Here is a 17,346-nt window from a genome sequence, read left to right as displayed (position 1 = left end):
TGGTTTAAGGTGTTACTGGTTATTGATGACATTGGCATTTCAGGAGTCACAATTTGCTATCCCCAATGTTTACTGCAGTCACAGTTTAGGTAGTTATAGTAGTACCTGAATTGACTAATTGACTAACTCTAATATCTGATGGACCTTGGACCTGAGTATGTAGTGACATCCAAACTTAGCCATTAGCCGTGAGCTACTAAAATGTCCCTGCCTGCTTATGTATTTGCATATTCACAAACAATGGTAGTGATGCATTTAATATTGCAGTATCATTAAAACTTAGTTAAAATCCAAAACAACATTAAAATATAAATGTAGCCATTGTTCATAATATATGCAATTTGCTTAGTAGATAAATCTTTACATTTTGGAATCCACAAAGAAAATAATGATAAAAGAAGCTCATGATGGCAAAAATATTAAGAATCTCTGTACTGAAGTAACATAAAGACCATTCCATCAGGGACTGCTATGGGCATCCTTAGCAATAACATCCTTGGTTACAAGTCAGGCAAAATTTTTAAGATTTTGAGATAAACATATTTTAGTATTAGATTCTATAAATTTAATTTTATTAAAGTGAATAAAGGCATTGAAAATAATTTAATAGTTGGATAGAACTGGTAGTAAAAGAATACCAATTATTTCTTGTAAATAACCTTCAGTCACCCAAACAAGAAGGAAAAACAAATTAAATCAGAACTTCAACCCAAATTCTTCACTTATATGAAGGCTCATCTTTTATTAAGAGAAATTTTAAGCCCTTTTAATCTAATTTTGAATACTGAATATACTAAATAATATTACTCCATAATAGTTCATTAAATTGGTCAAAATTTATATAAATATATAAATATGCTCTATGCTTTATTTATATATAAATATATACATATGCTGTATGTGTACATATATGTATCTATGTTCTATTTATTCTTATCAAAAACTTGCTTTGTTAGCTTTTGAATTAATTCAGTTATTCAACAAATTATTCAGCACCAAACTTATTCAGGCATTTCACAAAATGAGGACCCAAACTGAAATAAATAGTGTTTTATTCTCAAGGAGGCCTCAGAATACTAGATGAGACTATTGTATAATTACGGCTCTAGTAATATGCTTTATAATAGAAGACCACTTAATGTGTTGTTGGAACACAGAGAAGAAGCAAGGAAACATTTGAGGTAAGTTCATGCAGTCTGGGAATAAGGAGAATGTACTTTCAAAACACGGAGATAGGAAAGTACTTAAATTCAGGAATAGCACACGAGCTACAGTCCTAGAGCAGTTTCAAACTTGTTCAGGAGTCTGTGAGTCTTGATTTACTTTACAAACATCATATTGTATGTGAAACACTATAAAAGAGTGATGCATTTTATTTAAATAATTGAATTGGTACATTTTTCATGGAGGAATATAAAATATGGAAACACATACACATGTTATAATCTGTCCATGTATGCCTTGCTAATGGCTTTACTGTTTTTCTATGAATTATTATTTGCTACTACAGTCATGCATCACTTGACAATGGGGATATGCTCTGAGAATATGTCCTTAGGTGATTTCATCATTGCGTGAACATCATAGAGTGCACTGACAAAAACCTAGATGGTACAGCCAGGTACCCACTTAGGCTATATGATATAATAGTCTATTACTCCTAGGCTGCGAACCTGTACAGTATGTTACTGTACTGAATACTATAGGCAATTTTAACACAATGGTAAATATTTGTGTATCTAAACATAATGAAATGTAGAAAAGGTACAGTAAAAATATGATCTTATAATCTCATGGGACCACTGCTGCATATGCAGTCCATTGTTGACTGAAATGTCATTACATGGTGCATGACTGTACATTTAATCATGCTTTGGTATTTCAACTCTCTTTTAAATGTCAGAGGAAAGTACTTAAATTCAGGAATAGCACACAAACTATAGTCCTTGAGCAATTGTTTCAAACTTGTTCAGGAGTCTGTGAGTCTTGATTTACTTTACAAACATCATATTGTATGTGGAACAGAGAATTTTAAATGATATTTTATTTCCCTTTTCAAAATCGAAACAGGAATATATATTCACTGTAGAAAATGTATAATGCTATATAGTATAAAATGAGAATTACCTATAATTATGCCATCCAAGAATTCCCACACTTTCCATTTGGTTTTTAATCATTATTCCTCTTTCTCCTCTTCTGCCTCGTCTTCCTTTTTGCACATGCCTCTGTGTACACACACATTTTTTATCTAGAAAAATTGTCCTGCATCCTGATTTTTACACTTAATGCTGTAGTGTAGTTAGTTTCTCTAGGTCACTAAAAATCACTTAAGCATTATGAGGCCAAATACATTAATACCTGCCAATATAGGATTTTAAACAGGCAATATCAATTTTGGACGTTCAGGTTAGAACAATCCCCCAGATGGACAAATAATGGAGAGATTAGAGGGAACAAGAATGGAGGCAGGAGTCTACAGAGGTGGCTACTGTAGCCACTGTAGTCACACACACCATTTGTGTGTGGCCACTGTAGTCACACACACCATTTGTGTGACAGATGATGGGGGCCTGGCCCAAGTCACCAGAAGTGGAAAAGAAGGGTAAGTTAGAGTCTAGAGGTTTTTAGTCTTTAGAATAGGTGTGTGGCATGTTTTAATGGTTAATATTCGAAAGTGAAGGAAAGAAATCAATCTATAGTCACTTCAAGTACTAAGCTTGGTGACTATTTAAAAAGTATAGTGTCATTCTACACTGAGCTAGGGGGTACTTGGAGAGGATCCACTTTAATTATTCAGTAAAAATTCTTGAGAGCTTCTATCAACCAGGAACTGTGCTAGGAATCTGAAGATAAAATTTTGGACAAATTAGATATCTTCCCTTACGTAATTTCAGTCCAGTGCAGCAGGTAGACTTTAAAATAATCATAAAAATTAAATGATGATATCCATGATTCCTGTATTCAAACAATTTTTAATGAATGTCCACGTGGAGCCAGGCACTATGCTAAGTGCTGAGCAAAACAGTCATGATCCTACCCTCATTAAGCTAACAGCATAATGAGGCATGTTAGGGTAATCAAATAATTATAAAGTTATATAAACAAAATCTGTCCATGAAAAATGTCTTGATGCAAATTATAGTGTGTATGGACACTTAAAATGTGAGATGTGAATTAGTGGGGTCATTGAAAGTTTCTCTACGGATGTTTGTATTAGCTGAGACCTAAATGGTGAGGAGGAGTCGCTGCCCTGCTGCATTCCAGGCAGAGGGACCAACAAATGCAGCGAACCTGAAGCAGGAGGGAGCATGATCCAGTAGCTGCAGGAAGTCCAGTGTGTTTGAGAATAGAGGCAGAGAAAGCAAGAGAGGGGAAAGAAGGAGAGAGCACCTTGTGGGAATTAGAACTCACAGGCCACGTTCCAGGATTTATATTTCATTCACTGGGAAGATGAAAACCACTGAAGTATTTTACTTGGGGCAGTCCAGCTAGGGCCAAGAATGGATTTTTATTTTGGAAAAATAATTTGCCTACAGTGGATTGGAGAGAGAAAAACCAAGATGTTGTTGCAAGAATCCAGGCAAGAAACAATGCTGTCCTGGGTTAGAGGATTTGCAGTAGAGATGAAAAAATGAGGATGGATTGTTTTGATATTTCAAAGGTAAAGTCAGTAGGAATTTATGACACTTGGATGTGGGGAGGATGCTATGAAGGGTGATTCTTACCTGTTTGACTTGGGCAATAGATAGTAGTGCCATTTAATACTATAAGAAAATTTGTAAGTTTTAGTGTAGGGTTTTCTTGGTTTTTTTTGGTGGGGGGAGAATGTTGAGGAAGATGATTGATTTAGATTTAAACCTACTGAGCTTCAGGCATCCTTGAGATATCCAAATGGACATGGCAAATAGCAGTGGATATGTGCATCTGGGACTCAGCAGATAGGCCTCAGCTGGAGGCAGAGATTTGGCAGTCATAGCAAACTTATTTTGTTGATCATTTTAGCCACTGGGGTGGATGTGAATTTGTGGGGGAAGATAACACATTCCTATTTGGCTATGTTGATTTTAAAATATCCCTGAGGAACTTAGATAACCTCCTGGAAAGGCATTAGAGGTATGCCCAGTGGCATTATAGTCTGTGAGAGAGGAGGTGGTAACCCTGCCAGGAGAGAGCAGAGATGGACCTGCAGGGGAGTGATGACATCCTTTTTTGGGTCTAGCTGCTGTGAGGAATGAAAAGAAGATGAGAAAAGGAACAAATAGGAACTGGCAGGTTGTGCTGGGTGCCCCACTGGTCGCATTTCAGCTGTTCTCTGTGTGATTGTCACCTTTGATTAGGCAAGCCATTGTTGCCTCAAAAAAGAAACTTATTTCAACCATTTTTTAAAATTCCTTCTTTCTCTTCTGTCTCCTCCTCTCCTCCTCCCTTCCTTTTCTCCTCCTCCCACTCTTCCTCCTCCTTCTTCTCCTCCTTTCCTCTCCTTTGTCCTTAGATTTAGCTCATCAAAGAAAGTGCTGGAAAGTAGGTAGAGTTCCTTTGGGGGTCAGACAGGCCCATATTGACATTAATGACTCCAGGGACACACATTTCTGGCACATAGGGAAGAGGAATTGAACAGAGCTGTTCACATGGCTGTATTTACAGCCCAGCTGTGTAACCCTTAACTGTGTGACTTTGGGAAAGACACTTACATGCTCTGATACTCAGTTTTCTCATCTGCAGTATGATGTTTATAGTACCTAATAAAAGAAATTACTTATTGAGATAGTTAAATGAGGCTAAGTACATGAAGCTTTATTACATTGTAAATGCTCAGAAAATTGCACTTATTAAATACCACCTCTATTTTTTCTTTTGAATCTCAGGCTTTTATAAGTATTCCTTTTATAAGTATCACAGGCTTTATAAGATAAAGTGGCACAGAACAAAAAAAAGTTGTCAACTGAGCACCTGGTCTATTCAAGGAACTGTGATAGTCGTTGAAAGGTCTAAAAACATATAAAATGACTGCTCTGATCTTAGATAAATGTGCAATCTAGATACCTACTCAGAAAGATAAAATATCTCATTTTTTCCCCAAAAATGCATTTTCAAAATATTTCTATAAGGGAATGCATTTATTATTATTATTAATTATTTTATTCTGTTATGAATTACACTTTAAATTATTTTAATTAATACCTCAATGAATATTTTGTTTGGCTCTTTCTTTATAATATTGTTCCTTATATCCTGCCTAATTATGATTATATTGATTTCAGAACTAAATTATGTTTCAAATTAGTAATATGCTGAGTATGTTAAATTTTCTGTTTAGAAAGAACCAACCATTTTATAAACTCCAAGAAGTCAAGATTCTTGCTCAATTTCTAAATGATGTTGGAAGTATTTCAAGCATTGGTTTGACATATTTCCAAAGCTCCAATCTGCAATGTTCCACATGCAAATATAGGATCCAGAGTCTCATGTTAAAATCACTTACATATCCAGAAAGGTAAGAAAACTAAATTTTTATTTGAATATATTACCTTTTAAACTTGAAAATACTGGTGTGTTAAGTAATGGTTTAAGAATTCATGTATTCAAATATATTTATTGTGTATTTCATACTATATGTTACATAAGTATTAGCATATGAAAAAGATGTAAAATGCATTTTTTTGTTTGGATAAAATTTATTTTGGGGTCATATTACCTAAGCAAAGAAAAAAAACCCACACATAATCATTTCATGAGATGCAACAAAGAGAAAACAAGTGAGACAAATATCTGCCTTAAAAGTTTACCAATAATTTTTTATGTATACATATATATTCACAGAGAGGTTTATACAATCCTATAGATGAAATCCAATCACTAAAAACTCTGTAATGAAACACATGGTCACAGAAGACAGAGTCATTATAACTCCCTGTGATCTTTTTTTTTTCTCCCAACTTCATTGGGAAGAGAAAAAAAATCCCATTTTCATCTGCTGTATCTAAGATCCAACAGATCACTAGAGATTCAACCTGAAGAATATACAGGCAGGAGGGAAGCTCTGGGCTATATACAATACAGCATGAGGAAAAGCTGACCCTTTACACTTTCAAGTTATGGAGTCACCTGTCTTGGTTTATCAGTTATAACACAAACATCTCCATTCCTATTAAAATTTGATACCATTGTAGCTGTTTGGGCACCATTGTCTTGAAGATGCTGGGCTCTAGCAGTATTTTTCTCAGCCCATTTCATATGCTGTTCTTGGTTCCACGTCCTCACAACCATAGAATTTTTCCCCCATCTTGTCTTCACGGTATTTATGTACATGTTTGCCATAGAAAAATTCATAGTTCCATCAACAACTCCCCTGTGAATTCATTAAGCACCACTAAAAATCTCTCTTATGTGTTGGTCACCTGTCAATTTGGATATGTAAGTTGTTCCAACTGAGCACCAGCTGAGAGCCAATAGAAATGAGTTCACACGTGGCTGGGAATCTCTCCTCTTTATTTGACTGCCATGCCTCCTCTTTACTTCTCTTTGTGTTCCTATATTTATATATTTGATTTTCCAACTCCTTTCCTATAAATGTTGAACATGATAAATAATAATGTGTGCAAAATAAAGTAAAAATAATAAATGAGAAGAATGTGCATTTAGATGAGGTGTATATAGACAGATGAGAGTCGGGAAAATATTTTGAAACATAAGTCATCTTATAATTTTCCGTATGATAATGTTTAGTTATCCAAAATTCAGTAAGGTGTCATTATAATGGCAAAATTCTAAGGGTAATTTTATTATCTTTTGCCTTTGATTGAAATACTTATAAAAATAGCAAAATATATGGACATTTTCAGCAAGAACATTAGCAACATCTTTCCCTACCAATGTACATGCAGTGAGGGAGGGGTCATGCCATGAAGGACTAGAGTTGTAGGATTTTCAGTCCCCAAATGATCTCTGTATCTATTACTTTAAAGATGCAAAACCTTCACAAAACATAAGAATAGAAATTATATTTGTTGTCCTCCAAAGCTACGCTCCAAAGAGCCCAGGGTTGTTGCATCATCATATTCCCCTAGGCTCCCTTATTAATACTTTCCTGAGCATAAACATGGTGTATAGAAGCAGATAATCCAGAGGTTGTATTTTTGCACCCTCTGTTTCTGGAAATTAAATTGAAAGGATTCATATTATCCAGGAATAATTTGTTTTCTCTATAAATCATCAGTGGAAAGAGAAATGAAGAATTTCTTCCTCAGTCCAGAAGCAGCATACAATGTAAATCTTGGCCAGATATCAGAAATTTAGCTTGAATATTTGCTATAAAACAACACACAAGCTCAAGATCAGAAAGAGAAATCAAGTCCATATATGTAGACAGTAAAAGAAACCAAGGATAATCCAACTTTGTGTATATGGGCAAATGCAAGAGCAGATAGTCTTCCCATCATTTAAGCAGAAGTGAACAAGAAAAAACACAACATCAACAACATAGAGACTAATTCAGCATCAGCAACACAAGAAGGAAACATACAGCAATCACGATTGAGACATGAGGTGGACCTTTTAAAAGATTTATTATAGGAAATAGAAGAAAGTTACATAAAATAGTGCTCAATATTTTCTATGTTATTTAAGGAAACACAAATCCATGAAAGAACAGCTGAAGAATGAAATGATGGAACAACTGATTGCAGATACAAGGAGTTGGCTGAGTTTAAAAAGACAAAGATAACATCAAATTTGGTATTCAATATTAAAACCACACTGAGATTTCACCTTACTCCAGTTAGAATGGCTTTTATTAAAAAGTCTAAAAACAATAGATGCTGGTGCAGATGCAGAGAGAAAGGAATGCTTATACACTGTTGGTGAGACTGCAAATTAGTATAACCTGTATGGAAAACAGTATGGAGATTCCTTAAAGAACTAAAAATAGCCCTACCATTTGATCCAGCAATCCCACTGTGGGGTATTTACCCAAAGGAAAAGAAGTCGTTTTATCAAAAAGACTCCTTGAATGTTTATTATGGCACAATTCACAGTTGCAAAGATGTGGAATCAACCCAAATGCCCATTAATTCATGAGTGGATTAACAAAATGTGGTATATATATACCATGGAATACTACTCAGCCATGAAGAATGATGACTTAATGCCTTTTGCAACAATCTGGATGGAACTGGAGACCATTCTCCTAAGTTAAATGTCTAAAGAATGGACAAACAAACACCACATGTACACACAATTACAGAGGGAAGTATAACTCAATGGAAATCAAGCAGAGGGGAGAAAGCAGGAGGGGGTGTGTGAAAACCTACCTAACGGGTACAATGAACACTGTCTGGGTGATGGGTATGCTTATAGCCCTCACTCAAGCATTACAAAAGTGATTCATGTAACCAACAACATTTGTACCTCTGTAATACTTTGAAATTAAAAACAAAGTAAATAGATTTGATCAGTAATATAAAAATATATTTTATAATAACCTATAGAATGAGGAGATGTAAATAATAGAGGAGATTGAGTAATATAGATGGGGAAAATAATTGAAATGCAGAATGTGGATACACGTGATGTTACTGAAGAGGAGACACAATAGAAGAAGAACTAACTGCAGATGTGATAAAAGAAAAAACCCTTAACTGAGGAAAAGAAGAAAACAATCTCAAATGGAAAGGATAAATGAAGAATCAGGGAACTAAAAGAATTAACATTTCGACCCAGTCTTATAAGTGCTATTTTTAAAATCCGATGAAAAAGAAAATTCTGCAAATATTCAAAGAAAGTTTCATGGAGTAGAAGATTTAATCTTGTAGCAATGGCAATTCTTATTAAATGCACTTACAAGTTTAACTTGATTCTTATCAAAATCAATGGGAAATATTTCTTAGCTCTTCTTAATCTAGAATTAAAAATACTATGATAAGCCAAGAAAGTTAGAATAATGAGTATAATGTTTACATCTTTAACTATGAAACAGTAAAGCACACTTCAAAAAAAGAATAACTAAAAAATATTTTATACTTAAAGAAGAATGTAAATACAGTTTAATGGAATAAGTGGAAAATTCTAAAATAGAATTTTTGAATGGTAAGAGTACCATTTTACTCAGCCACAAAAAACAGTGGTGATCTAGCATCTCTTGTATTATCCTGGATAGAGCTGGAGCCTATTCTACTAAATGAAGTATCCCAAGAATGGAAAAACAAGCACCACATATACTCACGATCAAATTGGTATTAACTGATCAACACTTAAGTGCATATATAGTAATAACATTCATCAGGTGTCAGGCAGGTTGGGGGATAGTGGGGGTGTGCAGTGCACACTGTCTGGGGGATGGACACTCTTGAAGCTCTGACTCTGGTGGGACAAAGGCAATATACGTAACCTAAACATTTGTACCCCTGTAATATGCTGAAATAAAATAAATAAATAAATAGAAGGAAATACTGGACATGCACATAAATATTTCTATATAAGAAGTTTATTCAGTTTTATTTATAATGCTGAAAAATTATAAATAAATTATTCAATAACAGAGTAATTAGTAAGTTAATTGTGGAATATCTACAATATGAAATGTTAGATAATAATTATAATGACAAAAGTAGCACAACATAATGATTAATGACTCAAATTTTTTCCAAAATCTAATAAATATATATGTACTACATAATTAGGGAAAATAATGAAATTACTTTTTCTCATAAAAGACCTTGCTTGATAAAAATAAATTAAATTTATGTTGATAATAATTTTGCAGCTCCAGCATGAATGCCTCACTTTATCTTCTCTAGTTATTTAGCCTAATTGCATTTAGTTCTATAGTTTACAGATTCTTTTGAAAATATTATATATGATCTTGAGTTTCAATAAGGGAAAGTATTTAAGAACAGCCAAAAAGCTGTCTTTAATTTAGAGACTAACCTCAGAAAACCGATTTACAGCTACATTATTTGTGCTGAAATCTTTAACGTATCACTATTGTCTTTTAAACTCATGGCTGAAACACCAGAGTACTTTGGGAGAATGTGGGGCTTGGGTGCCCAGAACTCTAAAGGGAGTTTAAAGGCAACAATTTTGGAAAAACTAACCTTACAATTTTACAAAGTTTGTTGATCCATCGTAAAACTTGCTCCCCACCCTCACTTTCTGCCTGCCACTTTTTTCTGGGTCCCAACAGTGTAAGTGACATATGAGTTTTTCTGTATGTAGTGTGAGGTGTGCCTAACATGTGAAGAATCAAGTGGTTTTCTGGGAATGAGCTTTCCTTTTGCGTACCATTAGAGTAATTATTGAACTAAAATTTTATTAATCCTAGGGATTTTTAGAAATTCAATATTTACTTATCATATTGAAGTATAAGATATTTTCATTCATATTCTACTTGTAAAATTATTTGTTTCAAATTAATAGTTTTTCTACAATGATCAGTACTCTTATCCACAAGAGTTTTTGGGGACATAGGAAGACTGAGCATAGTTGACTGAGAAAGTTAGCAAAAGAAATCTGCACTGATTGCAATTTCATCTCATAAGGCAAAATCTTTCTCAAACTCAACCTTTTCCTTTAAGGAACTTAAGGAAGGGATTTTTAGTTTTTCCAAGATACATGTTTTAGGTGATGCACATGATTTATGGATATATTGTGAACAAAGGATTGATGATTTCTTTGAAGATTTCATCATTAAAGAGATATTCCTGATAATTTTTTCTATTAATGAACTGTTTTCTAGATGAATAATAGTGGATAAATTTATTTAGCATTTACTGCATTCCAACGCTATTTTTGCAACCCTTGCAATAATCCTAAGAGGTATTTTCTTTGTTTTATTAGTAAAAGAAACAGACTCAGAGGTGGTAGATAACATATCTAAGGTTTCTCAGCTAAGAAGTGACTTCACAATGATTTGAGGCCAAACCTTTCTTGGGCATTTTAATTTTTTCTTGTTCTTTTTCTTATGTGGAACATTTAGAAAATTTAATTCCTATATAATCCTACAACTAACAGATAACAACTGTTAATATTTTGCCATACTTATAAGCACAGATGTTACAGATGAATCATGCATTTAATTTTTATGTTATATTATAAGCAGGGCTTCTGTGTACAATCATGCAGTGTATTTGCTGTAACAGCTTCAAGGTTCATTTTTCACACAGAAAAAAATATGAATGGAATGTAACTGAATCTATGCTACACCATGAACCTGGTTACAAGCAATTTTCTTTCTAAGTTAATGGTTACATTGTATTCCATCTTTTATGGAATATTCAACCTACTTATTCCTTTATTGTTAGATCCTTTGTGTTTTTCCAAAGTTTGGTTATCATAAATAGTGACTATGTATGCATAGATAACTGTTTGCATTTTAAAGAATTTTCTTGTTATGTATTCATAGAAGGGACATTAAAGAGAGGGGATATTTTCAAATCTTCTACCTCATCCCATAATGTTCAGGGGCAACCATTGTTCCCTATGTGCATTTCTCTTTTTTGTCACTTATTAAATAGGGAAAAGGCAAACAGATATGTCCATTATTATATTTGTCTTGCTATCTTCTTAATAATGTTTTATATAGACAAATGCAATATACAATTCATTCATAAGTTAAATAAAAAATAGGGTGAAGTAATTGTGATATGCTAGAGAGCAAAAAATATAAAGCAAGTATGTAATTTAAATTTTTATGTGAATTCTAAACAGTGGATAGACTATTAAAATTTACTAAATTTATGAAATCTAGATGCAATTGTTTCTACTCAGGGAAAAAATACTAAAAAAAAAAAAATACTAAAACACACTTTGTGGGTGTTGAGCAAACTCTTTACATTCCCTGTTGGCTGGAGATGCTAACAGATGCTTGGATAAATGTATGCTTTAAGTTTAATTACCTAGATAATTGCTGTAACCATCTAGTTGCTTTTCCTATTTAGATCTGTCCGTATAGATAATGTGCAATTAGTGAGGATTAGCACTGCCAAATTATTGTGAATGTAAGTTATAAAAACGTGACGCCTTATGGTCCAGATTAAACTTTGCCTGCACGCCACAAGTAATTATCTCTCTGCGAGACCCTGTGATAGAGACCACAACAGAGCTCTCTTTCTAGTCACTTCCCATGGAGCAGGGTCTTGGAACTTAGGTGGAGAGGAATATGCATGATGGAGGTGAACTGGAGTGACTTCTGGCAAAAAAGGCTTGACTAAAGCTACTTTTTAAAACTTTACATAACAGTAAAATTTACTCTTTTTTTGGTGCATAGTTCTATAGATTTTGATAAATACAGAGTAACATTTCCCTCAATCAAAATCTCCCTGTTGCTGCCCCTTGGCCTTCAACCCCACCTGCTGGCAACCATTGTGCCTGGTTTTGCCTTTTCTGGACATTATATAAATGGAATTACAGTTGTCCCTTGATATCCATGGGAGATTGGTTTCAGGACCCCTGAAGGTACAAAAATCTACAGATGCTCAAGTCCCTTATAAAAAATGGAATACTATTTGCATATAACCTATACACATCTTGTCCTATACTTTAAATATCTCTAGATTACTTATAATAACTAATGCTATGTGAATGGTCATTATACCATATTGGTTAGAGAATAATGATAAGAAAAAGAAGTCTATTCATGTTCAGTATGGACACAAGCATCCATTTTTCTTTCAAATATTTTTGATCTGTGGTTCTTTGAATCCACAGATATGGAACCCATGGGTACGGAAGGCTGACTGTGTATAGTATGAGATCTTTTAAGTATTGCTTCTTTCACTTAGCCACACATGTATAAAATTAATCCATGTTATTGCTTATATCATTGGAATGTTATTGATAAACAATATTCCATTGTATGGATATACCACAGTTTGTTTATCCATTCACCTGTAAGAGGACAAATAGTTTGCTTCCTTTTTTTAGTGTCTGTGAATATGGCTGCCATAAATATTTGGCATATAGGTTTTTATGTGAACATAAGTTTTCATTTCTCTTGGATAGATACCAGAAGTGGGATTGCTGGGTCATATGGTAACTTTATAAGAAACTGCCAGAGTGTTTTTCAAAGTGACTGTACATTTTGCATTCCTACCAGCAATATATGAGAATGGACATGCTTGAAGCTCTGACTCGGGGGGATGGGGGGGCATGGGCAATATACATAACCTAAACTTTTGTACCCCCATAATAAGCTGAAATAAAAACAATGGGAAAAGGATATGAATAGACATTTCTCAAAAGAAGACATACAAATGGCCAACAGGTCTAAAAAAAAATGTCCAACATCACTAATCATGAAGGAAATGCACCTGAAAACCACAGTGAGATATCACCTCATTGTTAGAATGGCTATTCTCAAAAGGACAAAAAAATAACAAATGTTGGCAAGGTTGTGGCAAAAAAAAAAAAAAAAGAACCCTTAAGCACTATTGGTAGGAATGTAAACTAGAACTGGAAAACAATATGGAAGTTCCTCAAAAAATTAAAAATAGAACTACCATATGATACAGCAATCACACTACTGGGTATATATCTAAAAGAAATTAAATCAGTATGTTGAAGAGATATCTGCACTTCCATGTTTTTTTGCAGCATTAATTATAATGAAGATATAAAAATCTGCCTAAGTGTTTATAAGCAGATGAATGGATAAGAAAAATGTGATATATATACACAATAAAATACTATTAAGTCATGATAAAGAAGGAAATCTTTTATTTGCAACAACAGGAATGAACCTGGAGAACATTATGTTAAGTATAATAAGCCAGGCACAGAAAGACAAATATTCCATGATCTCGCTTATATGTGGAATCTAATAAAGTTAATCGCATAGAAGCAGAGAGTAGAATGTTAGTTACCAGAGGCTGGGAGGAGGTGTTTGGGTGATGTTGGTCAAAGGGTACAAAATTTCAGTGAGATAGGAGGAATAAGTTTAAGAGATCTATTATACAGCATGGTGACTACAGTTAATGACAATATATTTTATTCTTGAAAAATGCTAAGAGAGTGGACGTTAAATGTTCTCACCACAAAAATAACTATGTGAGGTAATCAGTATTTTAATTAGCCAAATTTAACCATTCTACAATGTATTATATGCTTTGAAGTATATATACACTTCAACACATCATGTTTTACCCAATAAATATATATAATTTTATTTGTCAATTTAAAATAAGTGAATAAGTAAAATAAAATTTAAAGGCCCTTATATTTCTGGCAAAAAAAAAAAAAGAGAATATTAGATATATAGATGTGGCAAAAGAGGATTGATTAAATAACCTTGGCAAAATTTGTCTATGCAATTCACCCCAACTCTTTCATGCTGGTGATCATGATGGAAGGAACCGCCTGGCCCCTGAACTGAGTTCAGGTTTCAGCTATTTCAGTACCTAACTACGTTTTTCCATACAATGTAAGTATTAATATCCCAGTGAAGCAGCAAGGAGAGAAAAAGCTGAAACGTAGATATTTTTTTTCTGTCTCATAAGCATATCATCCATACACAGCCAAATGAAATAGAGTGGAAATTATCCTATAGATTTGTTCCCACTCTCTGCATTTGGAGAACTAGCTAGTTATAAGCTCAGACTATTCTAATGTTTATGTGAGAAGGAAATAAACTTTGTTGTTTTACTAATAGTTATTTTTTTGTTCTCTCTCTTTTTCTCTTTCACAGACCACCACTTTGCAGGTATAATGTTGCACTTAAAGAAAAAGAGGAAGTATTTCTTAATCTAGACACATGTACACCAAAGAAAACATAAAATGCCTTCTTTCATCAAATGTACTTGTTTGTGAATTAACGAACTTGTAAATGGGAACAATGCAATCAGTCTTTCTTTTGGAAGGCATTGTTCAGTCTAAGATTCAGATATTTCTATTTCTTCAATAAATTTTAAAGAATAAAAAATATAGAAAATTAAAAAATGCATAGAGTAAAGCGTTCTGAATATATTTTAAAAGTTGTTTATTCCTGTTTACCTTATCTGCTTCATCAATCAAATATTTATCATTGACCATTTACCTTAGTTACTTATTATTCATAAATAAATATGTCTTTAGAAAAATAGGGAAGTTTAGTGAGTGGCTTCAACACACTGTCTTAAACGGTATCATATAAAACTGTCAAACTGTAGTAATAAAATAAATGAACACATTTTTTTGTTTGTAAATTTGTCATTTGAAGAAGTAAATTGTATTCATGTGAACCTGGTAAACCTAAAGACAGCTTCTGTTTAATGATCTACTTGGCATTTTTTTGATAATGCTTTGAAAATATAGCCTTTGTTTCTATGGAGTACAATAAATAACCTATAGGTCAAATACTAGCTCCATTACTTACTAATGGTGTGATATTAAGTTAGTTTACCTTACCATGTCTCAGTTGCCTAAGGAGTTTTTGTGAAAATTGATTTAATAAGGTACTTTGAATAGTGACAGTTAACACTTATGTATGTCACTGCATTCCTGGAACTATTTAAATGCTTTATACATATTAATTCACTTAATCCTTATAAAAACCCTATGCAGTTAGTCTTGTTATCTCCACTGATGAAGACCTGAGAGACAAAGAGGCTAACTAACTTACCCAGGATCAAGCACAGAACCAGATTCAAACCTAAAACGTCTGGGTCCATGTTCTTAATCCCTATGCTAAGTTCATCTCCAAAGTTCAGTATGTTTTAGTTGTTAGTATGTGGATTTACAAATGATCACATTTAAAATAATAATCTAAATGTCTTTATCAATTTCCAATTTACTTGTTCAGCCCAGGAATTTCTTGGGCTGATCTCTCTCATTTGTCTGAATGGCCCCAAGATTTTACATGTTTCTAAACCAATCTCTGTCAATTACAACCACAATCTCTGTTCTCTTGTGCCTGATGTATTAGTTTGCTTGAGCTGCCACAACAAAATACCACAGGCTAGGTGACTTAAGCAATAGAAATTTATTTTCTCACAATTCTGGAGGCAAGTCCAAGATCAAGATATCAGCAGGTTTGGTTTCTACAAGGCCACCTTATTGCTATGATCTCGCATGGTCTTTCCTCTGTGCGTGCAAACCCCTAATGTCTTTTTGTATGTTAATGCCCTCTTCTTTAAGGACACCAGTCAGATTTGATTAGGGCCCTAATAGCCTCATCTTAATTTAATCACTTATCAAAAGGCCCTATTTTTAAATACAGTCACACTCTGAGGTACTAGGGATTAGAGTTTCAAATTATGAATCTTTGGGAGGACACAGTTCAGCCCATCCATAACACCTGCCATTACTCATTAACACTATAATGAAGTACTTTGCCTAACAGTTCACTTAAAGGTGACTTGGGGCCATTGTTGGTTTTCACCTGCGAAGAAGTAAAGATACTTGAGGTATTAGATGTGTGTTCTAGGCATAAGCAAGAAGACCCTTCACTTAATCCCTAGAGACTTAAACAGTACAACTTGCACCAGTACTGTCTGACAGCCCTTCAAGAAAACAGCTTCTTCAGTTTCCACTGCTGTCCTTGCCTCCACAGGCCCCCATCTCCCATCTCACAGAAATACTGCCTCTCGTTTCTCTGCCACTTAGGCATCTGCTCACAATCTTCCCACATTCTTAAACAAAAACACAAACACTAAAGCAATTTTGATTTTCTAATGCCTCCATCAATTTGCCATATATCCCCAGAAGTTTTTGAATATCAGTTTGTGACAATGACACTTAAATAAAACGCACTGTAGATATATTACCAAGAGCAGAAATCTTGTTCCAGTCTTCCTGATTGCTTAGGGCCTCTGGATAACAGAGAAAGCTACAGCCAACTTGCCTCCTAGTATATTAGACCCCATTACCCTCATAGTGAACCCTCCTTGTCATAGGTGATAACAGCCTGCCAAGATAAGTTGAAGATGTAAACTTGTAAACTGCTCACAGCTTTCCATATTGCAATATCTTCTCCAGTATCCTAATGCCTTCCACATTTTTCCAGGTAAAGGTTAACATGAAAAGAAAGCCTCTGGACCTTGTGTTGATGAAGGTGAAAACAGTAAATTCCTCTGACCCTCAAATTCATAGTCTTCAACCAATATTTTTAATTGTGTTTGACTTTCCCAAATTTGTGGAAACCATAGACCAAAAATAGGAGGGAAAAAATGTACTTTTGGGAGTACTATAATGAGGTACAGGTATTCTATAGCAATTATCTGGGGCAGAAAAAAGAACAAGCAGCCATTATGACCAAAATCTGTTACACCAGCCTGCCTTGAAGACACAATGTTCTGGATCAGAGACACAAGGAGGCAGAGGGACGAGGTATTTAAATTCTTTATTCTTCAGGGTGTCTGCTTGGCATAGGTCACA

The 17,346-nt window shown here is 34.0% G+C and overlaps 1 protein-coding gene across 2 annotated transcripts in view; it reads left to right on the top strand.

The window, feature by feature from the left end:
- LIPI (lipase I) overlaps positions 1-15,176 on the top strand; it is a 57,882-nt gene extending 42,706 nt beyond the window's left edge. For both annotated transcript variants that reach the window (XM_045540459.1, XM_045540460.1), the window contains 2 exons: positions 5,321-5,497; positions 14,681-15,176. In XM_045540459.1, coding sequence (XP_045396415.1) covers positions 5,321-5,497; positions 14,681-14,768 — 265 coding nt within the window. In that variant the 3' untranslated portion in view covers positions 14,769-15,176. The remainder of the gene's footprint in view (positions 1-5,320; positions 5,498-14,680) is intronic.
- The last annotated feature ends 2,170 nt before the right edge of the window (positions 15,177-17,346 follow it).

This window comes from Lemur catta, chromosome 1 (assembly GCF_020740605.2).
Source record: "Lemur catta isolate mLemCat1 chromosome 1, mLemCat1.pri, whole genome shotgun sequence".
NCBI lineage: Eukaryota > Metazoa > Chordata > Mammalia > Primates > Lemuridae > Lemur > Lemur catta.
This window is presented reverse-complemented; position numbering and strand designations above follow the sequence as displayed.